Source organism: Nomia melanderi, chromosome 1, assembly GCF_051020985.1.
Source record: "Nomia melanderi isolate GNS246 chromosome 1, iyNomMela1, whole genome shotgun sequence".
In the NCBI taxonomy this organism is placed as follows: domain Eukaryota; kingdom Metazoa; phylum Arthropoda; class Insecta; order Hymenoptera; family Halictidae; genus Nomia; species Nomia melanderi.
Genome location: NC_134999.1, coordinates 1,944,800 through 1,961,887, shown reverse-complemented (window position 1 = coordinate 1,961,887; position 17,088 = coordinate 1,944,800). Strand labels below are relative to the sequence as shown.

Here is a 17,088-nt window from a genome sequence, read left to right as displayed (position 1 = left end):
TGTGTTTTTCTCGTATAATATATTATCATTATACATTAGCAATAACTAATTTTCTACGAATTTTGTTGCTTACTACGGACAAATAGTTTCAATATAAGAGTCTGTTGCGGCCCGTTCCATTATATGTAAAAATTAAGTTTCGTGCAAACGGCTAAGCACAGTTTATGGTATGCGGAAATAGAAAAAGTTATTTTTGGAAAATCTGTTTAGTTCCGCAGTTTGATATACATTTTTCGCCAAAACTTTAACCACTGCCTTATTAGCAATCTACTGATACCATAAATCATAGAGTTTCGAAGGATCTTCGACTCGAGGATATCTGGCATCCACGGCAATTAACCTGTTAACTGTGGGATTTAGTTTAAAAAATCTCTGGTTTAGCGGGCAATCAAATAAAAAAATCCTAATCCTAATACGACCTCGGTAACAAAACCTTGAAATGAACAATACTGAAGGAATATAATTCTTTGCAACAAGTCTTTTATTGTATCAATCTTTACATTGTCACATTTAATACAGGGCAACTTGATCTACAGTATAGGAAAATATGTTTATAAACTTATACGTGTACATAGTTACATTCGAAAATATTTAGCGAGACAAAGCAGTTTCGAAACGTCTTCAAACGGTTTTTAGATTACAATGTTCAATTATATTATCTAATTACAGTGAGATACATTTGTACTTCTATGTTCTTACTAAAGAATTTATGTTTATTTGCAAGAAAGTACAGGCCGACTGAAATAATTTATCTATTCGTTGGACGACAATGAAGAACGAACATTCTGAAAGGAATATTATTCTCTCTGTCGTTCTCATTGTCGTTCTTTAACTCTTTCGATAATACGAGTCAAACGAAAATATATGTATTGTGATTCCTATGATATGTTACTGCAGACAGCACTACCTACATATTATGATACATCAAAAGTTTGGAAGTAATCGTATTTTTCATTGAAGTAACTAATATTTTATTAACATGTAGAAATTGATTGCTCGGAAAAGAAGTTTATTGAACAGACTGATTTATTCGCTAGAAAAATGTTGTCCACCTATATCTCTCAGAAATTCTTTATTTTGTTGCAAACTGTAAGGAATTTTTAAAAGAATGATAAACAAAATGACCAAAATTAATTTGGGAATTATTAAGAAGAAAAGTAATAATTTTAATAGGGTAAAAACCGAAGTTCCTTACTATTAAATTGAGTTTTAAGTAATATGAAACCTTGTTCGAGCCTGTTTTCCAACAAAAAAGTCTGTAATGTTATTTAAAAAAATTTTATTTAACTGCTTTCAAACTATTGAACGATAAAGTACACGAGAAAGGAGATGATTCTACATTTCTGAATAGCTGTAAAAATTACAAAACAGGAAATGATACAATAAAATATTGCCGATCTGTTTTTGTATTTTCCGCTTTATTGACTGTTATTCTGGAGGTCGATGTAACAGCCAAATGCAGTTTCTCTGGGTTCGAATTAATCCCAGGATGTCTCCTCAAATGTCTTCTTCTTCACGGGATCTCGACCAACTTCGACATTCGTTTCGTTCTTCCATTTGCGGTGGCGTTTACCTGTGCACAGAATAAGAGATTGGTTTATGCGCAACGACATAACCGTTCGCATTAATTAGTTAACTATAAATCTGTTAAACCGAACGGGCTAACAGGTTACAAGCAGGCACGGCAACTAATAAATAGACACAAGGTGTCTTATTTCCATTTCTTTAGACAAATATTTCGGAAAACAAGTTCCAAGGAAACGATTTTAACTCTAGGAAAATCAGCTTTAAATTTCTTAACAAAAATCTATAGTTTTTATAATAGTCTAGTATTTGCTATTAAATGATTTTCAAAGTACTAGTACTTGTGCCTTTTGCGTCAGTTATTTTGAAGATATTAATAGTAATAATTTTCAACCATTAAATTTACCAATGGCTATGTTATCAGTGACTAAAAATTTGAACATGAATTACCCTAAGGTTTGAAGTTGTTAATTAATACCAGAATAATGAATCTGCTTAAGATAGAATTACTATTTATAATTGTAAAATATATAAAAGATCTCACTTAAAAATGTAAGATTTATTTTAAAGTAAGGCTTCTCAGGGTATACTGTAAATAAAATTTATATTGAAAATACTTCTATCTTCTATATTTTTCGAAATATATACCTCGGGAGATTAAACTAGGACACCCTATATAAACTGTGTTTCAACGTACATTTTTTAAAAATGTTGTGTATTATTAAATTATATAATGAAGTGTTTTCTTAGAAAACTGTCTAGTGCATAATTTTTTTACATGAATTTATGAGTATTTTGCTTATGTGAGCCGCTATAGATGTTTCATAGGGCACGTATAATTTCCTTTACGAGATAAATAAACCTATCTAAAAGTAGGTCAATCCTAAAACTTTTTCTAACGACGAAAAGAAACGTACAAGATGACTATTTTGAACAAATATTTATTAATATAACAACATTCTTTCTTGAAATCTTGTAGCAAAAGATGACAATTTCTTAAGATATACCATGTTGAATTAGCCTATATAAAATTGTTCATATTAGACATGCTTTCAGATTTCTTTATAGACCGTTATAATTCGAGCAAAGTTATAGAGAAAGCTTATTTTGAATAAATAAAATGAATTAATAAATATTCGAAATATCTAGTTCGAAGCATATAAATATTCACAGAGTCTGAATAAAAATGTCGATAAAATAATTTTCAATGATTTTACTCCATTTGTCGATCGCCTAACAAATAAATTTGCAGAAAAGCTGGTGGCTTTAAGTCGAAGAATGGGTCAACTGATTTTCAGACTTTTTCCACTTCAAGCAACCGGAATAAGCAGTCATACAATAGCACTAGAACGATCTTCCGAGAGCAAGAAATAAATAACGTTCTTTGATCTTTTTGTGGCCGAGTTTTGATGCTACAAAATGACTTGTCCAGTTCTGTTGTCAGTAAATCCAACCTTTTTCATTTTATTCCATCGCACAAACGAATGAGTTGATGTTGGTAATATTCTAAATCAACAATCTGATCCGATTGCTGTAACTCATGGCGTACAACGCGAGTAATACGCCACCAAACGCACAATAACACCTTTCGAGAGTAAACATGGCTTTAGATGTCGATGTTTATGGTTGATCAAGTTCGATTTACGATTTTCTCTGCTTACGGTTGTCGTACAAAATCCATTTTATATCGCCAACCACGACGCTGCGCAAAAATCCTTTGAATCTTGTCTGAGCGAATCTTTCTGTTTAGTGTCCAGGCTTAGTTTGAATTCTATGGATATTTGAATAAATGTTATATCTTTCAGACTCAGTTCATATGGAATCCATTAATCCAGTTTTTGCATTTTCTATTTATTTTTTTATTACCATCTCTGTCCGATTAATGGTGTCTTTGAAATATTACGATTAATGCAACGAAATCTTGAAACGACGAAAGCATATTTCAATTCGAAACAGGATTATAAATGGTTTCATATACAGACGTTAAATTTCATTTGGATACCTAGTCAATTCCTGGAATTAAACCTTTGTGTAAAAATATAAAAAATGTAATAGTCAGTTACACGTAGACTTTTTAAACATGCTGACGTGTGATAGTGAGAGAATTAAACAAAATTTTAGCAAAGAAAAGAAGTAAAAAAATCTTCCTGACGTTGTGTTTCAGAGAAGTTACATTTTGAATTTGTCTTGCGTGGCGCAATTGTCGTCTTCTCTACTCCCTTCTTGTTCTACGTTCTCTATAAGTGATAAATGACATTAAGAAAGAACCATTTTAAAATATCTATATACTTTATTGGTATCAACTCTTTGAGTGGAGTTTCACTCGTTCGCGCGTATAGTGTTTCTAGTGTGCTGCGCTTACAATGCGAGAGTTTGAAATTAAATTCTACCTAAAGTAAAAGTACCAATGAATTCGCGTTAAAACAAGGCGAATTTAAGGGAAAAGGATATTTTCAGTATTAGTTTACTGACAGTTCTAAACCATGGTTTTCAAGGAAAACATTCTCACGTGAATTTATTGTAGCCATTAATCGTTGCAGATCAAATCATTATCATCTTTCTGCATCTCTTGAACGGTTAAATATTATTAATACTCCGAAATGTAGTCGTGGTTATGATATACAAGATCTGAATCGTGTCGTTTGGCTGTGTCCCTTGTTAAATATTCAGAGAATTGAACGATTGGATTAATCGAGAAAATACAAACTATATTCATTATTAAATATTAGATCGCTGCTCCGCGGGCCGAATGTTCAAGCGTGTCAACTTATTTTTTAAAGGATTGATGCATGTCATCTGAAAGTATAATGTTATATGCTTAATTTATTGTATTCTATACTATTCTACAAAAAGACAATTGTAATACTTCATGTAAATTTCAAATATAGCTTTATAACTCTCTGCTGAGAGTTTCAATTAAGCTTTGAATAAAAAAGAACTCTTCGAATATGAAAATATGAAGTGATTATTTGCATACACGAACATTATAACGTAATGTCGAATGGAATGTTAACGAACTTGAATACATTTTCGTTGTTAATATTTAAAATGATGTTGTTTTTAATGAAACGAAATCTGAACGTGAGACTTCTAAGAAAAGCTACATAATACAATAATTTTTCGTTAAAGAATTTAGAACATAATTAACAGTTACTGACCTCAGTACGGTTTAAGGAAATATTTTTCAATAATACGACGGTGTACATGATTCACAACGATTTGCTGTAAAATTGAATTATAACAATGCACGCCGCTTATCAATTTCCATAACACTTTTCATAAAAATGTATATTTAAGTATATAAATGTAATATACATTATCTCTCAAAATTTGTATACATATAATAAAAATAATCATGTGAACAATTTATGTAAAAAGACATCTAGATTTCTCTTCGGAACATGATCAACGAAACAGAATGTTTCATTCGAAGAATATTTGTACTGGTGCGTTACACGTAGAAAATGAATTAGCAAAACACTTCTGTGTATCGAATTAACAGGTTGACTGCCAGTAATATTTTCAGTTGTCGGCTGGGCTGCCGACATTGTTTTTTTATAATATTTCTTATTACCTTATTCAACACTAGAAGAATAGTATGGCTAAAACAGCTTCTTTAATCATTTCTCAAGGAAGTGTCTGTGTCTTGGCAACAATCGTAAAAGAAGAAATTTGTGTTCTAGTGTTAATACCTTAATATGTGTATTTAATTCTAACAACAATTTATTATTTCCTTAATATGAACAAAAGTATACTCCTAATATTAAGGAAGTATACACAACCACCTTTAATCGATGCTGGGACGGAGGATGGAGCGAGTGGCAATCAACCTGTCAAAACATAAAACATTTATCCTAAATGTACTTTGTGGAAAGTAAGTGGTATCTTAATACACGCCATAATGGATAATATAAAGAGCAAATTGTTAAGTTTCCTCATCGTAGTGAATGATAAATTCCGCATAAAGTGATTTGCAATGTACGTTAATTTCTACTTGAAATTCGTGTATCGTTATACAGGGTGTCCCACGGAACTGGGTCTAGCTATATTTTTCAAAGGATTGGAGAAAAAAGCAAAATATCGTAGGACAAAATTAAATGTTATTAAACGCGACACATTCCTACGAAACTTTTATATATTTTTGTGCTGCAGTTGCAAGGTGTAAAATAGCACTGTTTTTTTAAAATAAAATTCTAATCTTGAATACATTTATCCATTCAGTTTTCAACTTCTACAAAACATCTTAATATAGGGAATATTATGTTAATATTATCAATATTTTTCTCTATCTCTAATCTTTTCAAAGATATATTTGGTTTCAATTCCGTGGGACACCCTATATAACGAACAAGATTTCTTGTCCCTTTTTCCTTTTTCCTATTTTGTGATAACACAGGGACTCTTTAATTGCACACAGTACATGTCTTTAATAATTATGAGATAATTTTTCTCTTTGGTGACGTGGAGCAGTAGTTAGCATAAGGTGTTCCTTTCTTAAAACCAACTCGGTTTCGCGCTCGAATGATTTCGACGCGTTCAAAATCATTTCATTTCAGATACGAAGTGAAAACTGGTCGAATATTTTTGATAACGTATCACGCATTATAGAACAACAAAAATAACTAACAACCTTATATTACTAGTTTCGCGTTGCGTCTTATTGTGAAGATACTACTATTCGTCAATCAAACTAAGAGAAATGACGTATTAATGCAATTCATTCGCTTCTTGTAATGAAGGAAGTTGTAAATGTAGCATAGAGTCGATGAGGGAAATTTCATGGTAACGCAGTACGATGTAAGAAATCCCGTTCTACGTGTACTGCTCCATGCTAAACTAATCGCTCATTTGAAACGAAAGCAATTCGAAACCCTCGGTCAATGTTAGGCGCGTAAAGGAAGGGAAATTTCGATAAAGCTTGTAAAAAAGAAAAATATGATCAAACAGAGAGCGAATAGTCCATCGCGTATCGAATTCATATCCTAATTCGTAGACGGAACAACAATGCAGTGTAACAATTAAATGGAAACTTTGAATAAAGGTCTACAGCACATTTAGGTCAAAGTTAAATTACAGTATGATTCATATCTATCAACCATGTTATTACCGATACAAGTTACGGACATAGGCAACAAATTTTAGACCAGAGTCAACAGTACGAAGCTGACATGAACAATTATGTTTTATAACAGTAATGTAATTTGTAATAGAATTTATAATGTAATTATGTAATATGCTTTAAACCCTTGTTTGAAAATTCCATTCAACTTTAGAATATGTCCATTTGTATTTTAATATCGTTATTCGATTATCGTAGTTCGCTATGGATTTCAATGTTCAATTAGTTACATTAGATTCGTGTGTGTTTTTCCTTTCAACAGGTTCAACGATCTTCCGTAGAAAAATCAAATAAGAGTCCATCAAGAAAATCTTATAAAAATATACAACATATGTGGTAAATATTCAAAATTTTAGTTTAATATAAATTTGTTTCTCTCACTTTAACTATTTTATTTCTTTATTTCATTCTGCGTGTAAAGCTTCCACAATTCATGAAACGATTCGATGAAAGGGTTTCAAATTCAAAACCTACTTTCTCCCAATTTATAACTATGAAAATTTAATCAGTGTAGAAATAGATTAGGATAATTCATCACCGAAAAAGGCTTCATCAGCTCTATTCGACCACGGTACAATAAACACGCCATTCATCACGTTTCCAAAATTTAAAAGATAAGTATTCGCAACAATCTATGTTAAAGCATCTCAAGCGATAAATGTAACGAAGAATACTTTAACTGGTGTATTAAATGTAGAAAATTAATTAATAGCAAATATTTACTTACATCACACTTCTATGTATAGAATTAACACTAGACTTACGGAACAAGTCAATTTGATCATTATTGAATTTTATAAACATTATTTGATAAATATTTCGGTCGATTTTGATTAATACAGTTACACAAATATATATCTTGCACATAATAATTCATCTAAATGAACAAATATGAATTTTTCTAAAAACTATACAACAGAGTGTAAAGTAAATGGGCGTAAATCTAGTATCAAAACGTAATACATTCATTATAAATGTACGTTTTGGAAAGATGGAGAATAAAAATCCCCTGGTATACGCAATAATAGATAATAAATGCCACATTTTTCATAATAAAATGAATTAGAATGTATCCTAATTTCACCTCGAAATTCGTATAACATTTCGATAAATTTCGTTCGCATTTTGAAATCACCTGCGACTTTAACGTGCCATTACAGAAATACAAACTATTACGCGATACAAAATAAATTGTTAGAAAAAATGTGACCGTCAAAAAATTAAAAACATAAAAAAATATTTTCTTCCCAGAAAGCTAGAAAAATAATGTCTTTATCGAGAATAAAGCGATCAATATGCCAGTGAATAAGGCGCGATGAAATGTGTCACATTTACCGTTACTCTATTAAAGTAAAAATACTTTCCAGTGAAAAATTCTATAAAATCACCTGGACTTCAGGCACATATAAATTAAATACAGACTGTCTAATAAGAGCGTGAGTAAAGAAATATTCACCCAAAAGTAATTACCGAGAATATTGACGAATTCTTTCGAAACAGCCTTTCTATATGCACATTTAGCACTACGAGAAATATCACAAGAAATTTTATAAAATACAAAAGATACAAAAGAAAACAAAAATAGTTTACCATTTACCAGAATGTGTGACAAAACAAAAATTAATTGTGGAGATATTTTCTGCATTTTTTATAGTATGTATCCATGAAAAGCTTCGATTTTAGTATGAAAATGCAATATCCATGTTTGGTAACATATAATTAAAAACAATATGAAATTCTGTAGTATGATAATAAAGTGCATATTTTAATTCGTGTGCATGTCAAGAAAAAGTTTTGAGAATAAATCAATGAAATTGATTTTCAAAGTTCCACTACTCATATTGCTCTTCCAAATCAAAAGAATTAGTTGCGACAGGTATTAGTTTCCTCGATATTCTTTCAAGGATTCTTTTCGTTTTTATTTCATTTTGCTTCGTTTTCAAATGAAACTGACAAAAGTAGTTAAATTATAGCGGTTACGCTCTCATTAAACCAGACTATAAACTTGAGCACGATATTAATCACAAGTGGATCAACGATCGCACACGCTGGGATATTTAACAGTATCCTTTCAATCTCAAAGAAAACTGATTTACTATATCCTGTTTTAACAATGATAATAAAACAAAGAAATATGAAGACTGCTACGAGCATAATGGACAAATTTGGTACACATTAAATCGTCGTTTTGTTGCCTTACGAATTACCCTCCAAACATCCTTCTTTTTTGCTAAGAGGATATGAATCTTGTCAACTTAAAAGAAGTAGGTAATCCTAACATATTTTTTCACCTATGTGCAACTGATAAGGAACAAAGATTTTTATGAAGAATATTAAGCTATGTCTTAGCTATATACTCTTTCCTTTATTACCTACAATTATAAAAGAAAACAGTGTTTTTGACGTTACGACCAGACAGCATCAACCCAGTTGAGAGACTCAATTATAAAAGCTGGAAAATTGTTGTGTCCACTTAAAAAAATATACCACCCCCAATGTAGCATACGGTATTTTTTAGTATCTTAAATCGTTGAATTTTTAGAAAGAATTAAAGCTAATTTTTTTCAGTAAAAAATGAAGTTACGTTTTTATTAATCATTTGGATTTTCTCAGTTTTGAAAATAATAGAAAAATCCTATACTATATACAAGAAAATCTGTCTTTGTTTAGATAAGCACAACAATTGTTTATTTTTTATATACCAGCCTTTTTGAACACTGGGTGCAAACTATATATAGTTTGTCTATGCAGACAACATTTGTCTAACTATTTCTTTTGACAAATTTCTACCATTTTGTCTTTTTAGGTAATAAACTACAGATATATACAGTTAAAATATTGATCAATATTTCATAGAAAAATCTTTCCTTCTTGTCCATTACATGTGTGTGAAAAAATTATTCCAAACTTCTACATATTTCATTTAGATCTGCAAACTTGCATAACCCCTTAAAATAAATCGTTGCGTGAAAGGGACTTCAACATTTTTATCACCGTGTACACTGCACTGTTTCAATTTATCTTTATTCAAATAATTTTCCATCTATTTTATCAAAGATAAGACTCTCGAAGGGCCAATTCTTCCTTGCTACTCAGTCGATTTGTTATGTTTCGTTTTCGCATGATTCTTAGCATTTTTTCTAACAGTGCGATTAGCCGTGGATGAGGATGTCACATTTTTAGATGCATTTTTCAATGAAACTGTTGGTTCGATCGATTTAGGCTTCGTCGAAATACGCGTGTTAACCTGGACCAATTTCTCGCTAGACGTCTGCATCGCTTTGTTAATACTACTAATATCGGTGGAACTGTGCTTTTTCGTGTCGGTTAGTTTATTTTTCAAACTTTTCGAGTCCAGAGAAGTATTTTTCGAATTGATGCTTTTCTTTTTCTGTTTATTGTGACTCGTTGACAACCGGTGACGATTCTTTTTTACATCGACCTGCTGATCAAGATTAATTTGTTCGAAGAGCGACTGAATCATCTCGTGATCGTTTTCACGAGTTTTTAATGTTACTTTCGATCGTTCTTTAGTGCTAGGGATGACGGTGTCTGGTGATAACTGGAATTCGTTACCTGTCGCCACTTTCCAGCCGTCGTCAGCATCTGCCGCGTTCGTCTCGCTCGTCGGCGTAGCCTTTTCTTCGCTTTCCTTCTCGGCAGTTCTGAAACAATCAAGTAAGATAAAATTGTTTAACTTTAAATTTTATTTTTATTTCTCCAGTTATTTTAATGCGTTACGTGTGGGAGGCGTACTAGTACGTTTTTCGTGTAATATTGAGTAAGGTAAAGGAACCAGTAATTGACCTGGTATCAGTAGTTGACCATTTCTCAGGAAAACATAAAAAAATAAAGTTTTTAAAAGTAATAATCTTTCGATAAAAATACAATACATATATTGCAGCATCTACCAAGCCAACTCCGAAACACTTTTACCTGAATTGAATTCTTTATTCTAAAAACTAACAATTTATTTCATTGACGTTGGTTGCATGTTTCCAATTTCCAACGTAAAATTAACTTCTTTTCATTTGTATTTGTCCTTTTACTTGTAATTTCGCATAATCGTTGCAAATAAACGATATTAAAGTAATCACCTTTGACATTTTTGGTTTTACTATAAGTGATCAACTGCTAACTAATATATGATCAATTGTAATTTTTTTGGATTAACACTGAACCTACCGGGCAGGTAAATTGATTTTTTGATATTCCCCTATGGCAACTTCAAGAGTGCATTTATCGAGACTTTAATTGATTTATAATTCAGTTTGCATATTGCAAAGTCAATTTCTTGAATAATTTCTCAGAGAAATATCTATTATCTTTTTAATAATTGCAGAAAGAACAAATCAGGAATTAGTCATTTTGACCTGTCTGGTAGATTTAGTGTTAAAAAAATGGTAAGAGTCTCTCTATTTAATAAAGGAGCAAGTGTTTACCATTATTCATGCAGAAAATTTTGCTTAACGAATCAAGTATTGGTACTTTTACCTTATGTAGTGGTAAATACATGTTCATGTTTATTTTATTTGTTTGTGTTTAATAATATCTCATGTTGAAAGTTTGATTTGAAAGTATTTCTATTTGCAATAAAAACAAATATACTAAACGTATTGAATAATAAATAAATGAGTCGAATGAAGTTGATATAAATTAAAATTAGGAAAATGGCGCACATACAGTGTTAATACTCAGTCTGAAACGGTAGACATAACGAAAACAAATTTTTCATGAAGTCATCATATGTGCCAGTTTCTATTTTAAAATTTTAAGATCATCCCCTTTTTTTAAACGAAATTATATTTTTTGAACTACGCAGTCTTTAAATAAATTTTCTCTTCGCGATTTAAAAAAGTTACATTTATAAAAGTACACTGACAAATGTTAATTAGTATGACCACTCCCTACTCTATTTATTCTTGTAAACAAGATACTGCAACAGAACAGTGTACTTAAATAAAGGTATAACTACGTGTACATATTGTACTTGTTTCGTATGCAACAGGACATATTGCATAACCGGGGAAACAAGTGATTCTATATGTAAAAATAAATCAGAAAGAACACTAAATTCTGTTTGAAAACGAATTTTCTTTTGATTATTAAATTATCATTAATTTTGTGTTACATAACATTTAATTCTCATTTAAATAGTGTGATTTTATTAATTAATGTCATGTACATTTGTGATTGTAAATATATGCCACTAAATGACATTAATTTAATTATGTGTTATTAAGGACATTCGAACACTATACCACAAATCATTCAAATGGATTACAACTCGCTGTTATATCTATTCAGAAATGATCTAATTTATAATTTTGAATTGCATTTATAATTAACGATCCAATAACCCGAACAACAGCAGTGACGTCAGTAGCAGTGAATATTACGATAGTCAACTTGCTTATATGTTCCGACACGCACATAGTAGTTTCATAAAAACCTAATTGTCTTTGATCACGAAATAATTTTCTGCTTCTATCTCTAATCTAGTCTCGTATAGATTCCACTCTATCAAGTTGCTACGAAGAGATATTGCGATTATCCGGGGAACAGTGATTTTGGTTAGAGAGAGAAAACCAGAGTAACGATTGAAAAAAGCATTATTATTGGGTCACAAAAATGCGCTCCATAAGTAATGTAATTAAATTTCGAAAAAATGAAGAGTTATAGAACTATGGGTGCAGGTCATTCAGCGTTCAAAACCGGCTGCTCGCGACTGTTCGAAGCTTTTTTATATTTTACATTATTGACTGCCTTTCTAACCTTTCAGTAACTCGTTCGGTATCAGACACTTGGACTGGCTGTATGAATCATCACTTAATACGCTCTAAATACTTGAAATAACTAAATGACTATAATATAAAAAAAGACTCTGTAAAGGAAAACTAACAGAAAAACTAATTGCACGATTTAAGTGTTTGCTGGCGATTCTATAGGTAACGTGTAAGTACAAAGCTTTAAACTTTATATAGTAACTTTGTATTGTAGCAGTTCAACCAACAAATCACCGAAGCGTCGTTATTGAACTGAATTTTAGATGTTATACAGTACACCTAAATCTCTGTTTATGCAAACTGTTTCTACTCAAGTCCGGAGTTACACGAACTGGGATATCAAAAATAACTTTTTTTGCGCGATTTTTATTCACTTTTACGCGACCAGTTGAGGCATTTAAAATCTGTCTTCAAAATAGACGTCGCAATATGTGGACATGATTTTTTTATATGAGTTGACGTGTTATTTTATAATCAAGGAGTATTGAAAATATTTTTTACTCTTTACCATGCTTTTCTAAGGTATTGTAGGAAATTTCACAATTTACCTGTCAAATTTGCAATTTTACTCTTTGGGATTCTTCTGAAAATTTAATGTAAATAAAAATCGTATGATTCTTACGAATTTATTATTTGTCTTTTCTTTATTATTCTGTTCATATTTCAGGTTTGAAAAAATTGTCAAATATTTTCAATTCTTTTGGGTGGTATACTGAATTTTGTACAAAGATTTATTTACCTATTTTTCTTATATAGACACATTTATCTTCATAAATATAAATAAATATAAAAATATAAATAAATATTATCTTCACAAATAACATTTTGAGGTATTACCTCTTTTCAAAAAAAAAGTGGGCCTTCTCTCCCCGACTAACCCTAAATGACTATAATTCTACGCGAAAAATGATAAGCGAAAAATTCCAAATTTCAAAGTCTTCGTATAGCAAAGTTTGAAGAAAAAGCATTTTGCCATTATTAGTGTATTCGTGAGTATCGATTTTCATTAAATATGGCGATATGTCTCGTATATTCCAGATCGAGTTCTACGATCATGCACGTATGTATACAATAACGGGAATTAATCGAACACGGTTGAATACTGAGCAGAGCTTAGCCCCCTCAAAAATACCTACACGGTACAGATACTACTCATAAATGAAAAGAAAGCAGATCAATTGCCTTTACTCGTACACCACCGGCCGTTAACAGTACGAAGAATTTATTCGGTGCACGTGTTGAAGCTTGCTGCGGAAATGTTGCTGGCTGTAGTCACAACTTATGAATATGCAACATCACGTGCGTGCATACAGAATGCACGTGTGTACATCCTCGTTAAGTATAGCTGATCACCACGAGAATACCCTTTCAATGAAGAATTTTCTATCGATGACTGCCTCTCGCAAAACGTCAACGACCTCATTGATTCGAAAAATCGAACGTAACTTGTCAATAGGAAATTCTAGCAGCATTTTGTCTCACGAACGTAATTAACCGTTTGAGAACGAGTGTCGTACTATTGACTGTATGAACTTTATATACGTTGAGTCGAAAATTGCAAATAATTTAATTAAATGAAAGAATAAAAGATCAATACATTGTTTTCGTACTTCCTAGTTTTTAAGAGTTCGATATCTAATTTAACTTTCTATGAAAAAGGTTCCTAATACCTCAAAAATCTCCGTTCAAAAAGGATTAAGATCGTATTCCTACTTGACCAAATTAATTTTGTTAATTGAAAAAATCTTTGGAACAGTGTTTTGCACATTTATCTTGAACAGATTAATATCTTCATTAATTTTGCTAATACAAAAGAAGCATGCAAAGATGAAGATGTTCGATGTAGATTTATTTTACAAAGTAATTTGTGAATTAATTGACACGATATTTAAGTTTACTGATATCGAGTGAAAAATTTATTAGTGTAAACATCCTTCAAAAAAGGCTTATCTGTTGTATTATCCTCAAAATTGTAAATAAATTTTTAAAAAAAGAAAGTAAATATTCATTGCATAAAAATAAATAGAAATCACCCAAATTCAAATTCTATAGAATATTCGGCATGATTCCGAAAATAAATAGTTTCTCTCGAATACTATAACGAATGTCTGAAGAAACTAAAAATAATATATTGTTACAATTCTTATAGGGGTATTACATATCAATCATATGAAATGCTCAGTAGTTCTAGTATCAACCCCTTACCCTATGATTTCTTCCTGAACTGTAATCAATTCAATTACTTTGTTATTAATAATTGATGAAAATAAGAGAAAAATTCCAGACATGTTCCATGTTAAATAATATTTCCATGAATTAAATAATATTTATGTTTGTTAAATTCTATTTGATATCTCCATCATGAGTCTGACGCGATATTATAGGGCAAGGGTTTAATAAAATAATAGAAAAAGTAAATTTCGCGATGGTTCTACATCCAAGTACTCTCATAGGAAAGCAAACGCGTGGATAACAAATGATTCGAATAATTGTTTCTTCCATTAATGAGACAGGGAATGGAGGAGAGTTCACACTGTGCTTTACGGCAAATTAACCTATTTTTCTGGCCGGTGGACTTCATGAATGAAAAATGAATGCACCGTTACCATCGTAATTACCATTCCAGAAATTCATTCAAGCATTCCCGTCACACACATTGTCACGACACTTGCAGCGACCCTATAAGACACATGGGTCAGACACGCCGGCAACACGGTATTAATGAGACGCCCACGTGCCGACCAATTACTACGCTCGTAACTCTCGTCATTCCACGGAATGGTAACTGCATTATAACTACAAACGCAGCGAGCACGACCCCGATGCTTTTATTGCATCTTGTACAAAACCTTGAACTTCGTGTAGCGAACATATGTACGTATATACGCATCTCTCATTCCTGTGAACTTCCGCGAGTGGCATTAAATAACGAGGAATTCAATGGGAGCGTGGCTCGAATTATTCCGGTACATTCCGATAATTATTCAGAAAGTAGATATCCTTTTACGTTCGTCCTTTAGTACACGTCGCTGCCATCTCGCATGCGTGGAACGGAAAGCTGAACCGTGTAAAATTTATAGGGTAATTTCAAAGTATAATTATTACAATTGTACTTGATTTTTCGGAATCTATAATGTAATTATTTCTATAGAAAATCATTGGTTCAAGAAAGGTATAATGAAAAGTACCATTGGCTCATTTAGAAGTACATTAGATTTTTAAATATTGCTATAATTCTCATGCTACCTCAAAATTCTAGATTTTTATAATCTCTATTATCTATTATTGACAATAATTGCGAATAGATAGAAAATTCATCGAACATCACTAAATTATATTGTCACTTGTTTCGAAAAAAATGTTTCATAACTAGTATCTGAATATGTGTTATTAAATTCATCTCACAGCATAAACGAATTGTAGGATTAATCGTTGGGTATCATACACACTACGATCTGTTGCATTAGCAAATATTAATTCCATGTTCTGAATGTTAAGTATCGTGTAAAATCGAAGAGACAGAAGTCGAGATTAACTCTTTCATCCCGAATAGTACACATAGGTACGGCAAACATTTTAAATTACTGGAAAGCAAGAAACCCCTTAGATAAAGGAAATTTGTACCACACAGGTATCTTTACTAATGGTTGACAGTTTAACTGTTTGCCTTATACAAACGGCATGTCAATCTCATAGTGATTATTTTCAACATGATTTGAGAAACAAATATTAATCGATTTATTCGAATTCAAAATAACCATTATTCTTCTGTAATAAATTATTATACTAAAGAGCAAACACAAACATAGAATATGTTTACAATTTTTCTCTTCTTTCAATAAATTATTATTTATAATTAATGACATTAATGATACGTATATTAATGACAAAGTAGACGTACCGATCAGAATAGAGAAAGAAATCATAGGGCAGGAGGTTAAGTGCTAATCAGCTGTCAGTACATTTGTTTCGGTTAACTAATGTACAGCTATAAGTTTCTTTCCGCCAAATTCGTTTTCAAAAAAGTACGTATTCAGGGGCTACAGGATTAATGGAAGCGAAAGGTATTCAGTTGCATTCGTTCGCCTTCCTTGTCACATATTACCTACATAACGAAACTTATATAGTTATAATATAAACTTATATAGTTGTAATTATAATCGGTGATTTTTCCACTAATCTGAGAAACGCATGTGTTTCGTTTCGATGTATCTGTCCATAAAGATTTTTAGGAGTTTCAATGAGTTTCATTTCATAAAACCAGTGCAACTGCATTAATACATTTATGAAGCAACTGGTATTCTAATATGACAGAGCTTGTTAAATAGTTAAAAGATTTCCTTTGAAATTCTTTTCTGACTTCAACAAAAACAGGGTTATAACCTGTCCCAGTTACTAGATACAACCTACATGGTTTAACATAACTTAATTAACATAATTTAATTGACTAAAGTAAAACTTGTTTGCATAAGATAAAGGACATAGTTAACCCAATAATCCGTTTGAAATGGGTATGTAATCTACCTAACCAGATCGTTGAATTAAATAAGTTAAAATATATTTACTTAATTAAAAACTCAATTCGATTCAATCTTAATGGCCAATAAAATAAAAAAAAATACAAAATCTATTCAAATAAACAATTTAATTTAACGAAAA

At 31.1% G+C, this 17,088-nt stretch overlaps 1 protein-coding gene across 8 annotated transcripts in view; it reads right to left on the bottom strand.

Moving 5' to 3' along the window:
* Window positions 1-460: 460 nt before the first annotated feature.
* LOC116434979 (poly(A)-specific ribonuclease PARN) overlaps window positions 461-17,088 on the bottom strand; it is a 39,327-nt gene continuing 22,699 nt past the window's right edge. For 2 of the 8 annotated variants that reach the window (XM_076372226.1, XM_031994004.2), the window contains exons 11-12: window positions 10,220-10,308; window positions 461-1,573 (exon numbers count right to left, since the gene is read on the bottom strand). In XM_076372226.1, coding sequence (XP_076228341.1) covers window positions 1,514-1,573; window positions 10,220-10,308 — 149 coding nt within the window. In that variant the 3' untranslated portion in view covers window positions 461-1,513. Of the gene's footprint in view, window positions 1,574-1,598; window positions 3,762-3,802; window positions 4,321-4,370; window positions 5,355-10,219; window positions 10,309-17,088 lie in introns of those variants that run through there. The other 6 variants (XM_076372254.1, XM_031994013.2, XM_076372205.1 and 3 more) reach the window with 6 other exon arrangements.